Source organism: Dipodomys merriami, unplaced genomic scaffold (assembly GCF_024711535.1).
Source record: "Dipodomys merriami isolate MVZ:Mamm:240054 unplaced genomic scaffold, mDipMer1.0.p SCAF_22, whole genome shotgun sequence".
Classification (NCBI taxonomy): domain Eukaryota; kingdom Metazoa; phylum Chordata; class Mammalia; order Rodentia; family Heteromyidae; genus Dipodomys; species Dipodomys merriami.
Genome location: NW_027203604.1, coordinates 260,530 through 277,944, shown reverse-complemented (window position 1 = coordinate 277,944; position 17,415 = coordinate 260,530). Strand labels below are relative to the sequence as shown.

Genomic DNA, 17,415 nt, shown 5'->3' with positions numbered 1-17,415 from the left:
GTTCCAACGCTTAATCTCCCCAAGAGACCGACAACAACAAAAAGACGAACACTCAGAGAAAAACCAGAGGCGGAGAATAACAAAAAAGAAAGAGGAAAAGAATTTCAAAACAGAGAAAAGCGAAGACCCCTCCCCCAACCTTTACTGGCCGCGCGGCAGCGCGCCAAGCCGCCGGCCAGCCGGCCCGGCGGGGGCTGTGGGAGCCCCAGAGAAACAGCAGAGACACAGGGGGCCACTTTCAGAACATCAGGTACTGGTTTGCAGAACAGCAGATCGCCAGGAACAGAGAAACCTACCAGCCGGGAGTCTCCACGAGGATCCCACCCCCACCCCTCACTCTCCACCCGAGCAGAGAGGCTCCATCCCGCCAAAGCCGCTCGGCATCAGCAGAGTGACAAAAGGACCTGCGGCAGACCACCCGGCCCGCCTGATCGCAATCGCAACGATCCAGCACTCTCCACCCGAGCAGAGAGGTTCCATCCCGCCAAAGCGGCTCTGCGCCACAAAGGGTCCTGTCTGCAGACCACCCGCCCGCCCGATCACGATCGCAACAACCCGGCGGGGTCACTTGGGCCCCAGAGGTACCGAGAAGAAGCTGCCTGAGCGTGGACACTCTTGACCCAACAGCTTCGACAGAGGCAGAGACAGAAAAGAATCACACAGAGCCACCACCGCCCAACCCAGCCCGGATTGCAACAACAACTGACGACCTACACCACACAGAAACAACCAGCTCCAGGGTGAGTACCCCACAGGGGAAGTGTATCCCTCAAGGGAGACCAGAGCTGGAGGGAATCCCCAGACCCTGACCTAGACTCCCTACCCCAGCACCCGGACCACAGGACCCACTAAAACTGGGAACTGTTTGAGAGCTCCACCAGCCCGTGGAGCACACTCAGCTGGCCAGGCTAGAGCAAGAGCACCCCTGGAAGGGAGCTTAAATGCCCAAGCCAGGAACAGCGCCCCTGGGTCAAGACTACCAACAGTAGAAGAAATTTGAACTGTGTCCCCCAGGCTGTATAACCTAGGGGGTATACACATCAGCACAGGCCTAACAAGCGCGCTCCAGGCTGGGGCCGGAACCAAGCCCGGGGATCCGGCGCCTGAACAACACAACCAACTCCTCCCAATTGAAGTAAAAAGCTGAGCATACGCCTCAACAGAGGGGAGAAAACCAGGAAACAACACTCCCCCGGGAAGCACGCCTGTGACAACAAAAGACCTGGAGGCCCAGGACAAGAGAAGCCCAAACCCCACCAAAACTCCACCCATATACCCTAGACTGGGAATTGGGCAACACAGGCTGCCAGCACCTGATAGTAAGCAGGAGCTCAGACTGTTAAGGCGGCTCAGCAATAGAGTGATAGTCTTGGATGTATGAGGCCCTGCATCTGATTCCTCAGCATCACAAAAGCAAAAAGGGTCAGAAGTGGTGCTGTGGCTCAAACGGTAGGGTGCCAGCCTTGAGCTGAAAAAGCTGAGGGACAGCACCCAAACCTAGAGTTCAAGCCCACAACCAGCCCAAAACAAATAAACAAAAACACATCAGGAGCCCATAGCAGACTCCAGCATTTGGGAGAGTGCATCCAGAGCATCTGTTCTTCACAAGAGCACCCGTAGGAGCAAACACAAGCAGTCTAGGCTGCTCAACCCTTCCAAAGGCAGGAACTGTCAGCAATCTACAGCAGAGAGCTGAGAATCCTAAGTAAGTCAGAATAGCAGCTGGAAATAGGCTCCCAACAGAACCCAGATCAGGCACAGACTCTCTCTACCAATACAGAATCAGCAACCAAGCAAAGACAGACACACCAAAACAAAATTGAAGAGCAGTCTCCTGAACCTCCATGCGAAAATCACAGAGAAAAATCACAAGGTTTACTACCACCCAGGACAGCAAGCTCACCCCAAAAGCCAGCAGCCACACAGGGGAGAGCCCCAGTGGGAGCAAAGCAGGAATGGAAGACAAAGGCTACTTCCAAGGGTTGCTGGAGGCAATGACTCAAGAAATAAAGCGAGAAATTTATCAGAAATTGAAAGAGCACAAGGATGAACTATCCAAAGAGATACAGGGTATCAAACAAGAGATGCATGCAAAAATAGAAGCTGCACAAACCTCAATAAGAAGTGAGATAAACGCCAAATTAGAGGTAATGCATACCTCATTGAGAGGTGAGATCAGTACTCTGAGAACCAACATTGAATCCATAAAGGGATCCATTTCCTCCATGCAAACCACAATAGAAGCCACTGTCAACAGAGTGAATGAAATGGAAGGTCGAGTGTCAGATACAGAAGACAGAATACACCAACTGGACCAAAAAGTGACAGATATGGAAAAATTACTCAAATTAAACCAAAGGGATATTCAAGAGCAAGCAGATAATGCTAAAAAATTTAACCTTCGCATAATTGGAGTGGACGAAGGTGAGGAATTCCAGAGCAAGGGAATGCAACACCTATTTAACAAGATAATCAATGAAAATTTTCCCCACCTCAAAAACGACCATCTTAACTACATCACAAAAGCTTATCGAACACCCAACAAGCAAGACCCCAGGAGAAACACTTCTAGACACATTATAGTAAAAATGATAGATCTGAATAATAAGGAAACAATCCTGCATGCAGCAAAAATGAAGAAGGAGCTATACTACAATGGGAAAAAAATAAGAATTACTGCAGATCTCTCCACACAAACAATGAATGCAAGAAAAGCCTGGGAAAGCACCATACGAGCCCTGAGAGCCAATAACTGCCAACCCAGACTGATCTACCCGGCAAAGCTAGCATTCACATTTGATGGAGAACTGAAAACTTTTAATAGCAAAGAAAAACTAAATGAATTCATAAACATTAAGCCAGCATTACAAAGAATTCTAAGAGGGGGGACACAACCTGAAGAAAGCAGCCAGGAACTGGGGCCTGCCCCAAACAGGCATTACTCAAAGTCTAACTGAGCAAGCACAGGAGGAAAGGAAAAAAGAAAAACTTAGGAAAACGGAATGGCAGGGACAACAATGCATCTCTCTATACTTTCTCTTAATATAAATGGGCTGAATTCGCCAATTAAAAGAAAACGAACTGAGGACTGGATAAGAAAACAAGACCCATCCATCTGTTGCCTTCAGGAGACCCACCTCTCAGCCAAACATACAAACAAACTCAGAGTGAAGGGGTGGAAAAGGATCTACCAATCAAACGCCCCCAGTAAGAAAGCAGGTGTAGCTATCCTGATATCTGACAAAATAAACTTTTCATTAAAATCAGTACAGAAAGACAAGGACGGACACTACATATTAATAAAGGGAACAATCCAAGAGGAGGATATAACCATCATCAACTTATATGCCCCAAATATTGGTGCACCTAGATATGTCAAACAAATGCTCTCAAACTTACAGAATAAAATAGATCCCAATATGATAATACTAGGAGACTTTAACACACCACTCTCACCAAAGGACAGGTCTACCAACCAGAGGATTGGCAAAGAAGCTACCGAATTAAGAGAGGCCATACTGCAAGCGGAATTAACTGACATCTACCGAGTATTTCACCCTAAAACAACACAGTACACATTCTTCTCAGCAGCTCACGGAACTTTCTCCAAAATAGACCATATCATAGTTCATGCAAGGAACTTAAGCAAATACAAAGGGATCGACATAATCCCCTGTATCCTATCTGACCACAGTGGAATCAAGCTAGCTCTCAATAACAAAGCATACAGCAGAAATTTCTCCAATACATGGAAATTGAACAGCACACTCCTTAACAATGCCTGGATAACAGAAGAGATCAGAGAAGAAATAAAGCATTTCCTACAACTCAATGAAAATGAAAACACCTCACAAAGAAACTTGTGGGACACAGCAAAAGCAGTCCTGAGGGGCAAATTTATTGCCCTCAGTGCCCACATCAAGAGAATGGAGACAGACCAAGTAAATAATCTCATGTTGCAATTAAAACAGCTAGAAAAACAGGAAAAAATGGAACCTAAAGCTACTAGAAGAAGCCAGATAACCAAATTAAAAGCAGAGATTAACCAATTAGAAAATCAGAAAACCATAACCAAAATAAACCAAACAAAAAGCTGGTTCTTTGAAAAAATAAACAAAATTGATGGCCCATTGGCTAGATTAATTAAAAAAGAAGAGAGGAAACCCATATTAATAGGATTAGGGATGCCACGGGAAACATCACCACACGTACCCAAGATATCCAAACAATTCTAACAGACTACTTTCAAAAGCTATACTCTCTAAAGGAAGAAAATCGGGCAGAAATGGATGCATTTTTAGAGAAATACAAGTTGCCCAAACTGAGCAAAGAAGAAGTTAACCAATTAAATAAGCCAATATCCTATAATGAGATACAGGAAGCTATCAAAAGTCTTCCAACAAAAAAAAGCCCAGGACCAGATGGATTCACAGCAGAATTCTATAAGACCTTTAAACAAGAACTAATACCCATACTCCTCAAGCTCTTCAGAGAAACAGAGAAGGAAGGAGCTATCCCAAACTCATTCTACGAAGCCAATATCACACTCATCCCCAAACCAGGCAAAGACCCAACCAAAAAGGAGAATTACAGGCCAATCTCCTTGATGAACACAGATGCAAAGATCCTTAACAAGATTCTAGCTAACAGAATCCAGAAACACATAAAAAAAATAATTCACTATGACCAGGTAGGCTTCATCCCAGAGACACAGGGATGGTTTAACATACGTAAGTCAATAAATGTAATCCAACATATCAACAGAGCCAAGGTCAAGAATCACATGATTATCGCTACAGATGCAGAAAAGGCCTTTGACAAAATTCAACATTCATTCATGCTAAAAGCTCTGGAGAAAATAGGAATAGAAGGAACATTTCTAAAAACAATAAAAGCCATTTATGACAGACCAATAGCCAATATTATACTTAATGGGGAAAAGCTACAACCAATTCTCCTAAAATCAGGAACAAGGCAAGGATGCCCACTGTCTCCACTCCTCTTCAATATAGTCCTAGAACCCTTAGCCAGGGCAATAAGGCAAGAAAAAGACATTAAAGGGATCCTCATAGGAAAAGAAGAAGTTAAACTATCCCTTTTTGCAGACGACATGATACTATACCTCCACGATCCCAAAAACTCCATCCCCAAACTCTTAGAAATCATAAATCACTTCGGCAAAATAGCAGGATACAAAATAAACCCACAAAAATCAGTTGCCTTCCTATACACTGATAATGTACAGGAAGAGAGGGAAATAAAGGGAGCAACCCCATTCACAATAACCTCCCGAAAAATAAAATATTTAGGAATTAACCTAACCAAAGATGTAAAAGAACTATTTAATGAGAACTATAAAAAGTTAAAGAAAGAAATTGCAGAAGACACTAGGAAATGGAAAGACCTCCCATGCTCCTGGATAGGCCGACTTAATATAGTAAAGATGGTAATACTTCCAAAACTAATATACAAATTCAACGCAATTCCTATTAAAATCCCAATGACGTACATCACTGAAATACAGAAAACAGTCCAAAAATTCATATGGAACAACAAAAGACCTAGAATAGCCAAAACAATTCTAGGGGATAAAGACAATATGGGAGGGCTATCCATGCCGAACTTCAAACTCTACTACAGAGCTATAATAACAAAGACAGCATGGTACTGGCACAAAAACAGACCCGAAGACCAATGGAACAGAATAGAAGATCCAGAAATAAATCCACAGGCCTACAGCCAGCTGATATTCGACAAAGGAGCCAAAGACATACAATGGAAGAAACACAGCCTCTTCAACCGTTGGTGCTGGGAAAACTGGGCAGCCACATGCAGAAAACTAAAAGTGGACCCCAGCCTATCACCATGCACCAACATCAACTCAAAATGGATTAAAGACCTTAACATTAAACCTGAATCTCTGAAACTACTGCAGGACAGAGTAGGAGAGACACTTGAACTAATAGGCACAGGAAGGAACTTCCTGAACAGAGTCCCAGGGTCACAACAAATTGGAGAGAGACTCGACAAATGGGACTACCTTAAAATAAAAAGCTTCTGCACAGATAAAGCTATCGCAACCAAGCTAGAAAGACAACCAACTAATTGGGAAAAAATATTTACCAGCAATATATCAGACAAGGGGTTAACATCCTGTATATACAGGGAACTCAAGAAACTAATCCCTCCCAAACCCAACACACCAATTACTAAATGGGCAAGGGAACTAAAGAGGGACTTCTCAAATGAAGAAATAAAAATGGCAAAGAAACACATGAGGAAATGTTCATCATCCCTGGTGGTGAAGGAAATGCAAATAAAGACAACCCTGAGATACCACCTTACCCCAGTCAGAATGTCCCACATCCACAAATCAGCCAACGACAAATGCTGGAGGGGATGTGGAGAACGAGGAACGCTATTACACTGCTGGTGGGAATGTACACTCATACAACCACTTTGGAAAGCAGTCTGGAGGGTCCTTAGAAAGCTAAAGATTGACCTCCCTTACGACCCAGTCATACCACTTCTAGGCATCTACCCTGAACAACAGGAACCAATATACAAGGACACGTGCACCTCCATGTTTATTGCAGCACTGTTCGCAATAGCTAGGATATGGAAACAACCTAGATGCCCCACCACAGATGAATGGATCCAAAAATTGTGGTATCTATACACAATGGAATATTATGCAGCCATTAGAAATGACAAAATAATGGCATTTGCAGGGAAATGGATGGAGCTAGAAGGAATCATGTTGAGCGAGGTAAGCCAAGAACAAAGAGACAAACAGTACATGGTCTCCCTGATAAGTGGATGATGAATCCAAAATGTTAGGTGATATGACAAAACTAACAGGACTTAAGAAACAAAGAACTCCCACTCATCTGGTTGAACCACTACTAAATATCCCCATGCTGCTGATCACATATATGGTATATAACATATGAGCACCGTTATATATTACAGACTGTGATAGACAATTTGCTCCAGGAAAGTTAGAATGAACTTGTGACTTTAAATGAGCATCATTATTCCACAATACTGTGAATTTCCGGAAATTAAGTAATCACTTAATCACGATCAAAAAAAAAAAAAAAAAAAAAGAACCTTGGGGAAGGGAGGGAGGGAGGGGATGGTGGGGGGAAGACAATGGAGGGGGTAACAATGTTCAAGAGGAAGTGGAAGTGTACTCATTGCCTCACTCATGTAGCTGTAACCCTCTGTATAGTATCTCTACAATAAAAAAAATTAAAAAAAATAAATAAATAAAAATAATGTATGCCCAATATTTACCCATCTGAACTTCTTCTCTTTCTTAGAGGCTGTACAGAGGGGTTGAAGTTGCATGAGTGAGGTAATGAGTACATTTCTTGTCGAACATTGTTGCCTTTTCCTTTGTTTTTTTCCTACTATCCCTTCCCTCCCCCACTATTCTCCCCTCCCACCCCTCTTCCCACTACCCCACCACTGAAGTTGTAAAGTTCATTTCCAACATAGTCTCTTGTGAGTATCATTGTTGCAATAGGTCAGCCTGTGTCCTTGTTTCAACATTTTGTGATTCCCCTTCCCCTCCCCAAATTAGCTAAATGTATATACAAGATGTAGGGTACCAAAATCAAATACGGTGATAACAGGGGATATACCATGGGGGGAAAACATACAAAAGAAACAAAAGAAATCACATAGTACATTAAAAACAACAAAGAAAACAAAAAAAAAATAAATAAATAAATAAATAAAATTGGTAATAACTGAGAACTACTTATCCAAATGATAAATACATTTTACAATACAATAATAAAGAGGAAGTGTGATTCAGTGGTATAGCCCTTGCCTAGCATGTAGAATGCCCTAGGTTCAGCTCTCAGCATTGCATGCAGAGATACATACTGCACATACCTGTTACAAGTTATAATGGATGATATCTGTCAACACACTATATCTATAGAAAGCAAGTACACATACATCACTAGTAATTTATTCTAGGCAAATAAGTTTAATCTGAATCTAGCAAGCCTGGATATTTAACTTGCAGCTTACAAGAAATAAAACAGGATGGCACTGTACTCAGGAAGTGATCTGAAGCCAGCCCTGGCAGAAAAGTCCGAGAGACTACATCTCTAAAATCATTAGCAAAAATCTGGGCTGGAAGTGTATGGCTCAAGAAGCAAGGCATGGAGTTCAAATCCCAGTTCCAGAACAAAAAAAGAGAGAGGTCAGTTTAATTTAGATTATCAGCAATCTCTGAATACCCTACACTGTCATAGGCCCTGAACTATTTACATCATATTTCCATATGTGCCCTCTCTCCTCTTTCTCTTTCCTTTCCTTTTCTTCCTTCCCTCCTTTTCTTTCCTAGTAGCAAGATTTGAATTCAGGGCCTGTGCTCACTTATTTTGCTTACTCAATTGGTGCTTTTGTGTCAGCAGTGGATTCTTTGTTTCAGCATTATTGGGGTTTGAGCTCAGGGTCACTTGCTTGCTAGGCAGGCACTCGAGGCACAACTCAACTCTGAAATTTAATTATTTTATTAATGGGTTATTTTTGTTATGTCTTGTTATATGTTTTCTGTTTTCTGAGATTAAGGTTTGAATTCAGAGTTTTGTGCTTGCACTCTACCACTTGAGCCATGAGTTTAGCTCTCTGTGCTTTAGTTATCTCTATAGTAGGGTCCTATGGTCCTATGCTTTTGCCCAGGCTATGATCCTTTTACCTCTGCCTTCAGCTTAGCTGGTATTACAAGGATGTGCCACTATACTCAGATTATTTGGTTGGTTTGGGGGAGGGGGGGAAGGGTTGTTTTTGTTTTTGTTTTTTTCTTTTGTGTGTGTGGGGGAGGGGGGGTCATCCGGTCTTGGGGCCTGAACTCTGGGCCTGGGCACTGTCCCTCAGCTCTTCAGCTCAAGGCTAGCACTCTACCACTTGAGCCACAGTGCCACTTCCGGCTTTTTTCTTTTTGCTTATGTGGTGCTGAGGAATCGAACCCAGGGTCTCAGGCATGCAAGGCAAGCGCTCTACCACTGAGCCACCTTCCCAGCTCTTGTTTTTTTGGGGTTTTTTTTTGTTGTTTTTTTTGTCGGTCGTGGGGCTTGAACTCTGGGCCTGAGCGCTGTCCCTCAGCTCTTCAGCTCAAGGCGAGTGCTCTACCACTTGAGCTACAGTGCCACTTCCGGTTTTCTGGTGGTTTATTTGAGATAGGAGTCTCACGGTCTCTCCTGCCTGGGCTGGCTTTGAACCGCGATCCTCAGATCTCAGCCTCCTGAGTAGCTAGGATTACAGGCATGAGCCACCAGCTCCTGGCTTGTTTTTGTTTTTTTGAGATAGGCTCTACCTAACTTTTGCCTGGACTGGCTTCAAACCACAATCCTCTCATCTCCACCTCCTGTGCAGCTAGGGTTATAGCTGTGTACTCCACACATGGCCTTTATTTTTTCTTAAAATGAGCAGTTTCCCAAAAGGTATTTGTTTAAAATATTAATTTTAAACCATTTTTCCTTCTCTGCTGTCTTGAAAGATATCCAGGTACACAGAGAAATTTAGTATATTATGAATTCCAAAGCAACTGTTTCAAACTCTGCAATTCATTCCACTGAACCTGCCATTATAGAACTATTGTAACTGGAAAAGCAATTGAATCACTAATCTTTTCTATGCTCAAAAATATATTTGGAAAGAAAACCTAAAACCAATTACATTAGCTTCCTACAATTTTACTCTGTCCTGAAGGATTTTTAATGGAATACTAATTTATAAAATGATTTTGTAAATTTTGGGTAAAAAGTACCTCTTAAAATACTACATTGTGGTTTGCTTCTAGTAATGGTGATAGGTTTCCAGTAATGGAAATGCAGCTTATATTAGACTAACCTTCCACAGATAACAATTATAAACTCTGGAAAGGAAACTAAAATATGTGTTTAAAATACTTTGGGGTTACGCAGGGTGATTCCAATGGTAAAGCATCAGCCTGGCAAGCACAAGGCCATGAGTTCAAACCCTAGTACTGAAGAAGAAAAAAAAAAAAAAAGGAGAAAAAAAACAAGAACTGAACACTAAAGAAAAAAATAGGCAGAATCTGGAGCAGGGTTTAAATTGAAAGCATAGAGTAATTCTCAGGATATATTTCCTGTCTACCTGGGTACATACTGAAAGCATGTCCCCATTCATTCATGTGTAGTGCACAGAACTTAAGACAGGAAGTCACAGTCTCACTAGCTGAAAGTCAGATGACAGAGTTCAAGACTGCTGAAATGGATGTGCAGTAACAGAAAAATTCCATAGAAGTGAGGACGTATGAAGGGAACACAAAAATATGGGTTTAAACCCTACTTGAATACTTAGCTATACGTCAACTGTGGAAAGTCTAAGGAAAAGCAGAAGTCAGCAGAAATAATGGAGTATTGGTCTAATACTGCTGGCTCCAAGAACATGACAGTGGAATATAAGTCTAAGTAACTCAAATGTTTCCCAGAACAAAACACAGCACTCTTCAGGGGAAAGAGAACAGAATCAAGAGCCTCTAAAATATACCGATATGAATTGTAAAATTTAAAAAGTTACTGAATGAGAGAAAAAAAACAAAATAATGATACATAATCAAAAGAAAAAAATAATCATTAGAAACTGATACAGGAAGATCCAAATGCTGGGCTAATGTCTCATCTTAAGCCTTGTTTGATCTTTTTTAATGAACAATAGCTAAGTGACCAATTGAACAAAATCAAGAAAACTAACATGCACTTGGAGTCTCAGAGGAGACAAGAAAATGAGATAGGGAAAAAAAATATTTGAAAAAACAGTAACCATTCATTTTTAAATCCTACTCAAAGCTACATTTTAGAAACTCAAAAGACACAAAAAATTTTTTTTCAAAAACGCCAGAAGAAAGTCAGGCTCAATAGCTCACATCTGTAATTCTAGCTAACTCAGAAGGCTAAGATCTGAGGATCAAAGTTCAAAGCTTGCCAGGGCAAGAAAGTCTGTGATACTCTTATTTCCAATTAAATACCAAAAAAGCTGGAGATGGAGCTGTGGCTCATTTGGTAGAGCACTAGCCTTGAACAAAAGGTAAGGACATTACCTAGGCTCTGAGTTCAAGCCCTAGCACAAAAAGAGGGAGAGGGAGGAGAAGGAGGGAGGGAAGGAAGGAGGGCAGGCACATTAGATATCAAACAAATAAAGACTCCTAGCCAGGCAGGGTAGCTTGAACCTGGAATCCCAGCACTTAAGAGGCTGAGGCAGGAGGCTTGAAAACTGGAATCTAGCATGGTATACAGAATGAGACCCTGGCTCAATTTTTAAAAAACAAAACAAAAAAGTTTAATACAATGGAATGGCAGTTTTTTTCACTTGGGGTTTTGTTGTTGTTGTTGTTGTTGTGTGCTGGTCTTGGGGCTTGGACTTTCCTGCCCAGGCTGCTTCAAACTGTGATCCTCAGATCTTAGCCTCTTGAGTAGCTAAGATTACAGGTGTGAGGCACAGGCACCCCGCTTAGATGCTTCTTTCCACTACTTTACTGTATTGGTATTTACATTCTGTTTTCCTATGGCATCAGCCAAAATGAGTTCTTTTTTACCAATAACAAATTTCAAAAACCTAGTCAGATTGCAATAACAAGTACATGTCTGAGTCAAGCAGAAAAGGTCAGGTAAGTTGATGTTAGGGAAATGAACCCTAAGATATGTATTCAAATGTTTTTTTTTCGTTCATGCGATTGTTTCTAACACATTTATAAGATTATTTCTTTGTTGCTTTGTATGTCCCTCCCCCACGGTATAACCCTGCTTTCACTGTATTTGATGTTGGTATAATTTGTGGAGGGGAAGAGAAAAAACAAATCGTGTAAATAGGGATACAGGTGGACCCATTGCAACAATGAGATGTACAATCGTTATGTCGAAAACGAACTTCACAACTTTTGGGGGGGGGGGGAGATGGGATGGGAAAGGGAAACAAAGGAGGAGGCTACAACGCTTGATAAGAAATGTACTCATTATCTTGCCCATGTAATTGTAACCCCTCTGCACAGTATTTTCACAATAAAAAAACAAAAGAAAATTTTGGGGGGAAAAAGCAGTATAAGTATAGGATTTATTAAAAAGCCACATCTTATTTTTTAACTTACTTATATATTTGGTAACTTGTTCTAATTTTGAGTCCACCTTTGATGAAGTTAATCATATTTTCATCCTGAAAATCAAACAATGATTAGATCACTTAGCAAGAAAACACACAACAGCTCTGACAGACTATATAGTTTGTAATTATCCTCTTTAAGGATAGTTTTGAAGTAAGAACCTTTTTCTTTTTGCTTTGCATTTAAAGAGTGTCATTTTGTCATTTTTCTTTCCAGTTAGAAGGTAGAGAAGAGGAGGAGGAGGAGGAGGAGGAGGAGGAGGAGGAGGAGGAGGAGGAGGAGGAGGAGGAGGAGGAGGAGGAGGAGGAGGAGGAAGAAGAGGAGGAGGAGGAGGAAGAGGGAGGGAGGAGGGGAGGGAGGGAGGGAGGGAGGGAGGAGGAGCAGGAGCAGGAGGAGGAGCAGGAGGAGCAGGAGGAGCAGGAGGAGAAGAGCCCAGCTTTTAAAATCCTTGCATTACATTGCTTGTTACTTCTAAGGAAATAGTCCTTACCAATTAGGAGCAATATATAGCCCAAACCTACTTTAATCAACATCATCTACTGAGAACTTTTATTCTAGATTCAATTCAATAGTTAACTTTATTGTCTGCTCTAAAGCCAAACTTTCCTGTCCATCATACTCAATAAATGGGACTGGGGTTTTTTTTACAATGTATTTGAGAACCTACTTAACACTGTAAAACACACACACACACACACTGAGAACAAAAATAACACACACACACACACACACACACACACACACACACACACACACACACACACACACACACACACACACACACACACACACACACAGAGAGAGAGAGAGAGAGAACAAAAATAACTCTAGCCTGATTTCTGAAGTGGCTAAGATGCCATTCTGACTTAGGGGACAAATCACTTTATTTTTTAAAACACACACACACACACTGAGAACAAAAATAACACACACACACACACACACACACACACACACACACACACACACACTTTATTTTTTAAAACACACACACACACTGAGAACAAAAATAACACACACACACACACACACACACACACACACACACACACACACACACACACACACACACACACACACACACACACACACACACACACAGAGAACAAAAATAACTCTAGCCTGATTTCTGAAGTGGCTAAGATGCCATTCTGACTTAGGGGACAAATCACTTTATTTTTTACACACACACTGAGAACAAAAATAACTCTAGCCTGATTTCACACACACACACACACACACAGAACAAAAATAACTAGCCTGATTTCTGAAGTGGCTAAGATGCCATTCTGACTTAGGGGACAAATCACTTTATTTTTTCTTTGCCTGATGGTCACTGGTCATGAAAGTGAGGTCGCCCGCCTAGATGAATGGCATTTTCAGGGTCAGTCTCTTCATGGAATCGACCAAATAACTACTTGGAGGAAGTTGTTCTATTACATGGTGATAATGGAGACTGTCCCATGTTTCACATTTCCCAGGAGAAAATTTCTCTAGAATTATTGATTGAGATCAGAAAGATGCTCTGGTGTTTTTTTTAACTGTTTACTAGAGTATTCTAGTAAACAAACAAACATTCTAGAAGAAACAAAGTACAGTTTCTTTCATTATCTTTCATTATCTACTTGACTTAAATATTCAACATTGCAATTATTACAAGAATCATTAGACAGAAAATACTCTATACAACTTAAATGTCTTCTTATTTTAAGGAACTTTATAATCATACAGGTTCCAATACAAGACAGGGGGAAGTTTTTTTTAGGTTAGAATGAATCTGATTTAAATAAGTATTTCATTTCACGTCTTATCAAACATTTACTGAATGCAAAAACAGACAAGAGCCATACAATGTGTTAGAGAATGCGGAACACACAGGGACAGAAGGATGGACCGGGAGGAAGAATGCTCAGTATGCCATAGGAGCACAAAGTAGGCAGGGAGAGGTCAGAAAAGGACTGGTGCTTAAATCAGGAAAAAAGAAAAAAAAAATTAGAAAGTGGCCAGGTAAAAGAAAGCAAAGCCCATGCGAACTTTGCAAGCAAAGGAAAAGAAAGGTTTGAAAATGCCTGGAAGCAAGCATTAGTGATCATGGTGTGGTTGGCAATCTGTATATATGGGCATCAGCTCTGTCAGAGAATGTACTGCAGAGAAGTGAATGCACAAGAGGAAGAGAGCTACCTCAGCCTATGTAATGAGTTCACTATTTCCCAAGGACATCGGTAAAAGGAGGAGTAGGGAATTTGGTGAAAAGCAACACGTCAGTTTGAAAATACCTTCCCCTTTTGTGATACTCTGATACAGAACACTGCAATAGTCAATGAGAGCTACTAAATGCAGAAGCAGAGAAATGGCAAAATTAGAATCTCATTTTGAGAAGGTACTCAATTACTGAATAGTGAGTGAGAAAAAGACAAAACAAACTAGAGGCTAAGCGTTGCTATATTGCCAGCCAATCTAGGTGAGAGTTAATGAGCCGTCTGCCAGAACAATGGACAGAACAATAGGAAGAGATGCAGCAGCAAATTTTTAAAAGACAAAAATCATGGATAGCTCCTAGATGTTTAGTTGCAAGTGTCCAAATATGAAATAAGTTTTTAAATCCAACAGTTGATTGTCAAATCTCCATTTAGAAAACATCCGAAAAAAAATTGGAAACTCTGTGACTGCCATTTACACTGTATACTAAGGCTATGTACAGGGAAGAGGGTCCCTTTAATGTACAAGGAACTTTTGTAATTTAGGGAACAGACTCTTGGAGCATACTTGGTTCAATTTTACTGATCCAGGTCAACTTCCAGAAAGAGAGAGCAGAAACTTTCTAAATAATTTAAACTAGTGAAATCATCAAAGTTTTCCATCTCATAGCCAAGTCTCTTTTCTTCTATTTATGTTCTCTACCCATCCCTTATTATAGCCACCACTCATGAGACCATAATGTGAATATTCTCTGGGGTTTTAAAGAAACTATTAGGAGGTAGAGATAGGCAAAATATTGGTCTAAAACCTTTTCTAGAAGTGAAATTAAAATGTCTCATGAGAAAAGGTTTCAATTTTTGTTTGGTGACTTTTTAAAATTGTTCCTCCAGAGGAAGAAATGAAAGTTAGCAGGAGTACTGATCTGGACACAAGTGGTTCACACCTATAATCCTAACTACTCAGGAGGCAGGAGGCTAAAATCTTAGGATCAAGGTTCAAAGCCAGCCCAGACAGGAAAATCTATGAGATTCTTACCTCCAATTAACCACCAAAAGGCCAAAAGCAGAGCTATGACTCAAGTGGTAGAATGCCAGCCTTAAGCAAGAAAGCTAAGGCTCAGTGCCCAGACTTTGAGCTTAATCCCTAGTACTAGGACCAAGAAAAAAAGGGACTGAGAATAGAAAGAGGGTAAGGACGGTAGGGGGGATTAAAATCTGATGTATGCATTAAATGTGTGTCCATGTCCATGTACTTAAGTGAGCTCTGCTGAAGCAAATGGGCAAGCAGGAAACAGCCAGATGTTCTCCTCTAAGCACAGTCCTATGTAGGTCCCCCTGACACTGATTGGCAAGTACAAACTGGAATCATCAACCAGCTTTCACAGAAAGAAGCATCCTGAAATTAGTGATGTCATTTTCCAGGTAGTTTCTTATAAAAGGCAGTAGTTCCCAGTGAACTGAAAAATCCAAAGTTCATCTGAGTGATTTTTGAATATGACTAAAGCTCTCAGGAGTCTTTTATTTTCAGCCAGAGTTTACCAGAATAACAAAAATCTTTCATTGAAAGAATTGGGGCACAAATATAGAAGAACCACATTTTCCCATGTGGTCTTGGCATGCTTCCCAGCCAATACCATACCTAGCCAAATGTTCATTACCTGCACAAACGTGAGTGCTGCTTTCTGCAGGAGACACTCAGCATAACAGATTTCGGCATGCATTTCCTCTATTAAAAACAAATAAAATTATATTAATAGAATCCTCATGGCTACAGTAATTGCTCTAGAAAGGACTGGTAGATAAATGTTCAGATAAATTGTTCAGAAAGGACTGGGAGATAAATGAGCCCAAGAGAGGCATGAAAGCACAAAAACCTACATTATTTTGGTGCTTCCCCTAATAGGGAAATGACCACTTAGTCCTCAGCAATATTTCCTTTAACTGTTCCAGGAAGTCATCTGTAGTGTCAGAAACCAAATTCAGCTTGTAAGAGGAAATCAAAACCGACATTTGAAGCCAGGCATCAGTGGCTCACACCTGTAATCCTAGCTACTCAGGAGGCTGAGATCTGAGGATCGCAGTTCAAAGCCAGCCCGGGCAGAAAAGTCCATGAGACTCTGATCTCCAATAAACCACTAGAAAACCAGAAGTAGCACTGTAGCTTGAGGTGGAGTGCTTGCCTTGAGCTGAAGAGCTCAGGGACAGTGCCCAGGCCCAGAGTTCAAGCCCCATAACCGACAAAAAAGAAAAAAGAAAGAAAAAAGCCAGAAGAGGAGCTCAAGTGATAGAACAAAAAGCTCAGCGACAGCACCCAGACCCAGAGGTCAAGCCCCAGGACCAGCTCCCTCTCCCCTAAAAAAGCCATTTTAAGAAAGAAAACTGCTTTAAAAATAAAGGAAAAAACAGTAACATGAAAGTTTAATATAGTAAAGATTGTGAGTCAGGGGAGAACTCCATTAAGTCTAGGAATTCTACCTTCTAAAACATGAAATTACGATAATTATTACAATGAATAGTTATTATTAACTTGAAAAAGTACATTCTCTGTTACCCAAGTCAAGATTCCTCAACCTAAGAAGACTTGATATGCAAGTTGTTAGGTAATTTGATCATTAAAATACCTAGCATAAGAAAAAGACACAACCCTCCCCCACAGTATAACCCCTGCTTTCACTATATTTGATGTCAGTATAACTTGTGGAGGAGATGGGGAAAAACCAGTTGTTTAAGGATACAGGTGGACCTGTTGCAACAATGAGAAGTACAAGTTGTCATGTCCAAAACGAGCTTTACAACGTGCGGGGGGGGGGGGGGGGGGGGGGAGGAGAAGGATTGGGATTGGGGGGGAGGGGGGAGGCTGGGAAGGGATGTGAAGGGTAAACAAAGGAGGAGGCTGCAATGCTTGGTAAGAAATGTACTCATTATCCTGCCCATGTAATTGTAACCCCTCTGTACAGTATGTTCACAAATAAAATTAAATTAAATTAAAAAAAAAAAGAAAAAGACACAAAAAGGGGGGAACTGTGAAAGCTATATCGTAGGGATATATAGGGTTCCTCAAAACATATGGTATGT

At 41.1% G+C, this 17,415-nt stretch overlaps 1 protein-coding gene across 2 annotated transcripts in view; it reads right to left on the bottom strand.

Moving 5' to 3' along the window:
- Positions 1-17,415, bottom strand: part of Ttc39b (tetratricopeptide repeat domain 39B) — a 132,184-nt gene that overhangs the window by 32,096 nt on the left and 82,673 nt on the right. For both annotated transcript variants that reach the window (XM_070033145.1, XM_070033146.1), the window contains 2 exons: positions 15,999-16,066; positions 12,131-12,195 (listed from right to left, as the gene is read on the bottom strand). In XM_070033145.1, coding sequence (XP_069889246.1) covers positions 12,131-12,195; positions 15,999-16,066 — 133 coding nt within the window. The remainder of the gene's footprint in view (positions 1-12,130; positions 12,196-15,998; positions 16,067-17,415) is intronic.